Below are 5,458 nucleotides of genomic sequence, written 5' to 3' on the forward strand. Positions count from 1 at the left end.
TTTGCCTGAACGGATAGCTGTATTATCGCTCTTTCCAGTAAATACTTTTGTTTAATATGTGTTAAACTACACAGCAGTGTGTGCTTTTGTGTGTATATGCATGTACATACACCAGTAGGCACTGTATAGCTATATATATGCAAGGCCAAACTGCAATTAAAGATTTAGACTTTGAAACTGCCTCCATTTTTAAAAATAAAATTTTAGGCTCCTTGAGCTCTGATGTTAGCATCTATTCTTAATTTGCAAAGTCATCAGGTACCACAACAGTTTAAATATAAAATTACTGATAAAAATGTAAAAATTTGTATATATAGTAGAATATATGGGAGATAATAGTGGTAAGTAGTATTTTAGGGTCATAAGGTAGTCATACCTACAGAGTGTAAAAAAGTCAAGACTCGCTTCCAGCTGTAGCAGTCACACAAAGGCCTTACCTTCATTAGCAAGATTAATGCAACAAACCACTTCCCACTTGTGTTAATTTTTTTGTATTCCTCAATACTTCGATATCGTGCCTGTACAATTTACCATGTTTTTGCCCTTACATGCTCCAGAACTCTGAAGATGAGATTTTTGGGTGCTTCTGTGGATGGAGTGATAGTTAGCAATGGAAGTGTTAATGTGGTCTTTGGCACCTCTATCTCATTCGTAAAGCAAAGTCCTGCTCCATTTTTTAGTAAAAAAAATCCCATCAGTGGTGCATTCTATTAGCACTGAAGAGTAGAATAGGTCTGTACAGCTTGATGATAGGAAAATATATGAAATGGCAATGTGTGTGTCTACAATTGTCCTTCCAATCAATTGCACAGAAGCTTGGTCCACTCCTTCAGTTACAGTGTAGTCCTCTTAAGAACTTTGGTTACAGCATTAATGTTCTGGTAAAAAAAAAAAAGAGCAGATGCTTCAGGTAGATTTTTCATTGTCCTCTCCTGTCTTCTGAACCCGTGAATACTTTTTGCATGAAGATTTGAAGCAGCTGGGAGGCCAAGATATGGGCCAGGAAAAGCTGCAAGGAACAGAGCCTTGCACGTTCTTCTCAAAGAAATAAAATATTGGATACCACCATGCTCGAGAGAGAAAGTTTGTCTGCGAAGAGACCTTTAAAGTCTGTATAGGCAAAAGCAGGCAAAGAGAAAAGGAAACAATCAGTTTACAGGATTATAATGAATTACACTGAGTCAAGACAACTACAAAAATACAATATATTTGCATGCACTTCTGCAAGGATGAGGTGCACTTAGCCTCAAAAAAACAAAGTACTGAGCTAGTATACATTTGGACTGTGATGTATAGGCTACAAATGAGCGTCTTTAAACACAAAGAGATGCTTTGCTGCTGTATGAAATGTAGGGAGACAAAGCACTCATGTCTTTTTGAACTTGAGTCCTTCCAAGCCTGTCATGTTTCCACTGATGATTAAAAGTTGAAAACCAGATTAAAATGGTTTGAGAGTTATGCTCCCTACTTGAAAGGGTCTTGAAACAACTGCAGCAAATAACTTCTGAACAATGTACTTTTAGTGACTTTTACAGATGAATTGACATGTTTTAGAATGGTCTAGGTAACTTAGGTCGGTCAGAAATTTTTTTTACTAAACTACTATAAGTTTAGACAAAAGCTATTCAAAACATCAACCACAGCAATAAAACCTTTAAGTTCAAACGAACATTAAGCCAAAATATCAGGAATTTCAAGAATAACTTTATAAAAAATAAGTTTTGAAATAACTTAACAGGCACAGATCAAAAAAAGAACATCTTACTCTGTTAAATATTTACTTAAACCACAGTTAGACTCTTGGCCCAATTTTTTTAAACTTCAATATGAAACCTCTATTTTTATTTCAAAATTAAGAACTAATTTTGACATTTGTGCAGTCTTAACAAATGCAGACCCTACATTGATTCTAAAGGTATTTGCCACTCACCTTTTCATTAGCCATGGAGTGGTACCACCAGAAAAGCCGTGTGGTGATATAGTAAGCAATGATGACATCTACAGTATAGTGTTCATGAGCAACAAGGATACAAATTATGCCAGCAGCACTCATTAGCCAGCAGATTAAGTGATACCACCAGAAATGACGTGGTGAATCTGAAATAGGGAGGTGATGGGAAAAAAACACACAGAAAAAAAGCCTTAACGTTATTACAGCAATCCACAAAAGGGAGGAAAAAATATTATTTAATTAAGGCTACTAAATTTTAAAGCTAACTCATTGAAACATAACTCATACCACACTAGTACAAGAACCCTGTTTTGACACAGAAAACAAGACTAAAGAATTATGCAAGCTTACTGAGGCATTCTTACTTTGTACAATGAACCCAAGATGAGCTTGCAGTTAGACAGCACTGTCACCCACTTGCTAGTCAAACTAAGTAAGTTTTCCAGTTAAAACACTTTGAAGGTATAGGAATAGAGGGTATAGGCAGATGAATAGACAGAATTGAGACAAGACATACACTTTATCTTACTAGGGTGTATTGTATCTCTGCTCTTTTTACAGTCTATGCTCAAGTAAACGTACACTCAAATGTTTAGAGTTGATATAATCTGAGCAGAGATCACAGATTGAACACAGGAAAAACACTCTCAATTCCTAAGCTTTAACTACTTTGCATGAAGTCTCTGATCTGTGAAACAGAATACACTGTATGAGGAAGTACAGTATGTGAATTTGTATCCTTTCATTAAAGATTAACAAACGGGAGTGAAGCTATTCTTCAAAATGCATTTAAACCACTTCAGTGGAAAAGTTCCCTTGCCCTTCTTTCCCCATTCAAAAATGCCTTGGGTGTCACAATGACCACTTATAACTTCTGACAGGCTAACAGGCTCCATTTCACTCACAGTGGGAGGCTTTGGCACCCCTAGCCTTGTGGGGCAATGGTCAGCCCTTCCTTTCACACAGCACTGGCAGAAAAGTTACTGATCTCAACAAGCTTACTCAGTAGTACTTTGAGAGGCCTGTACAAAAGTTACTGTAGGAGGACTTATTTTTGGTGCAAGTGTCTAAACAGTAAATTCTCTTAACTCCCCCCAAAACATTGCAGACAAATCTGTAGCTACTGACTAAAAAAAAAGAGAAAAGATAAAGAGCCGAGTAACCTCAAGTGGTTCATGAAAACAGCCTCAAGCAAGATACACATACCAAGGCTAAAAATGTAAAACAATATTCTGGGCAAAAAAGCTGGAGTGCAGGGAAATGGGTGAAGAAACAAAGGATGAGAAGAAGAACAAAGCAAAAAAAACCCATTAAGCCAGAAATAATAAAAACCTTAGAATGCATCTTGTACTGCAGAGATGTCATCAAAAGAGCAGAAAAAACTACTGTAATCAATCTTTAATTCAGAGCAATTATAGGTCTTAAGCCCTTGCTCAGATAAGATTTTGCTAATTACATGGAAGGCAGAAAAAGGAACACTATGCATTTCCCATTTATGGAGCAAAGCTCCACTGAAATACATGCCTAACAGTTAGGCATCAAAAGACTTATTACACAAACTTTTACAATACAATTCCTCAAACCCTTTATGATAAAAGTACATGAGTTATACTAGCCCCAAAATTATTGGGTTATCTGAATCTTTCCTGGTACTAAGATATTAAAGAGTATGTGACCAGCATTAAGCTGCAGTAACATACACAAAACAAGGCAAACGACAAACCTATTACATAGCTAATTTTGATGAGTCAGACATGCCGTTTCTCCAGTGATGTCCGCTTTACAAGAAAGACCTAGGCCTAAGAATCAGTAGACTATAGGCAGCATCTTAAATCACTGTTTGAAGAAGAATGTCATGCAGATTTAAAGTTAGTCATATTAAACAGGTGTTTTGTTTAAGGCAGAATATAGCTCTGGAACACTTCCTTCCCTCAATATTTTAACAAAAGGAAGGCATTCAACTATTCCTGGCTAGTCTTACTTGTTTCAGTCAGAATCACACACTCACATGAGCCAAGCTAGCATTTGCATAGTTTGGGACACAACAGAAGGAGAGGAGAACTGGAAAGGCAACTCCCCACTACACATTCCAGAGTGGCCAAGTTCCCAGGGTAGAAGCACTGCTTACCATGTATCAGATTTACAAATCCATGCTCAGTTCTCCAAAGCTTCAGTCCATGCTGTGTGTGTAGCATAGATAGATTTTCCCCCCAAGACCAATAGCAATGTAAAGCAAAGGGGGAAACCATAACCCCAACTATATCTTCTGTGTGCTTGCCAAATTCTTATGAACTCTTGAGAGGCACGTGTAGCAGACTCTAGCAGAAGATATCCAAGGAGCACGAATCAACTTATTGTTTGCAGTTACTAATGTACTGCACACTTCAAAAAAAACCAAAAACAACCTTTTGCTTCTGATGTAATAGAACATGCCATGGTGCTGTGCTCAAACCACAAAAACTCCTTAAACCCTGAAGTATATCAGCCAACCTGCAGAGCTAATTTGCATAATTAACTACAGTATGTTTTATGCAAAATTTGAATAACCTGTCAGTGAATAACAAAAAGCTAGCTTGCTCCAATCAACCAGTAAACACTTGATAAAGATAGAAGTGACATGTCTGGTCACATTAAGCTCTTACAGCCCCCACCATTTTTTCTACACCCCATTCCATTTTCGCTCAAAGTCACAATGTGTATTTCAAACTCATACACGTACAGTCTGCATACATCCAACCACCAACTTTTGGAGGGCATTAGTTTCACGTGCACTTTTGTCATGCGTTTTCCCAGCACAGTGGATTTGCACAAGAAAAGTGCATTGAAATACCATCACTTACATTCTTTGATGAACAGATAGATCAGAGTTAATACCACGGTGTGACCACTAAACAGAAAGTCTCCGCACAGGATGTGTGAACCAGTTATGGATAAACCTCCACCAGAAATGAGTCGCAGGATCCTCTGAACCTTTGCTTGAGAATCTCCATTCAACTAGAATACCAGAAGAGAGTTACAAAATAAAGTTTAAAGACACACCGTAAATGACTGGAATAAACTTCTTGCCCAAACCTATGTGGAATCAGGGAGAAAAGGACACAAGGTATCTTCACACATTCTTAAACAAATAAGCACGCGTATCAAAGTTGACAGGTGCTGAAGACCAGCTTCATAACAATAGCATTCTGTCCATGCTTTCCCATACTATTTGAAAAGATGCTTTGAATGAGAATTGGATGCAGACTCTACTGAGAAGGTGAACATTAAAAACTGGAAAGGTCAGTTATCTCATGACAGCCATTGACAGAATGGCTAAGACCCATTCAAAACTTATTCCAACGCAGTATAACCTCGCATAGTGCTTCTGTTATTCTGTTCAGAGGTGAGCAACGTTTCTACAGGACAAAAACCTCAAACTCTTAGATGTGACTGCAAACTCAGTCACGACTGGCTCAGATTTTGAGGATTTTTCTTAAAACATGCATTTGGATCAGCTTTTGATTTCTC

General features: G+C 37.6%; 1 protein-coding gene across 1 annotated transcript in view; it reads right to left on the reverse strand.

Annotated features, from left to right (window-relative positions):
• Nucleotides 1-659: 659 nt before the first annotated feature.
• The window catches only part of SGMS2 (sphingomyelin synthase 2), a 7,652-nt gene continuing 2,853 nt past the window's right edge, over nucleotides 660-5,458 (reverse strand). Inside the window, exons 3-5 of the mRNA XM_010143171.1 lie at nucleotides 4,792-4,945; nucleotides 1,931-2,097; nucleotides 660-1,110 (exon numbers count right to left, since the gene is read on the reverse strand). Of these exons, the coding sequence (XP_010141473.1) occupies nucleotides 907-1,110; nucleotides 1,931-2,097; nucleotides 4,792-4,945 (525 nt within the window). The 3' untranslated portion in view covers nucleotides 660-906. The remainder of the gene's footprint in view (nucleotides 1,111-1,930; nucleotides 2,098-4,791; nucleotides 4,946-5,458) is intronic.

This window comes from Buceros rhinoceros, unplaced genomic scaffold, assembly GCF_000710305.1.
Source record: "Buceros rhinoceros silvestris isolate BGI_N320 unplaced genomic scaffold, ASM71030v1 scaffold7139, whole genome shotgun sequence".
NCBI lineage: Eukaryota > Metazoa > Chordata > Aves > Bucerotiformes > Bucerotidae > Buceros > Buceros rhinoceros.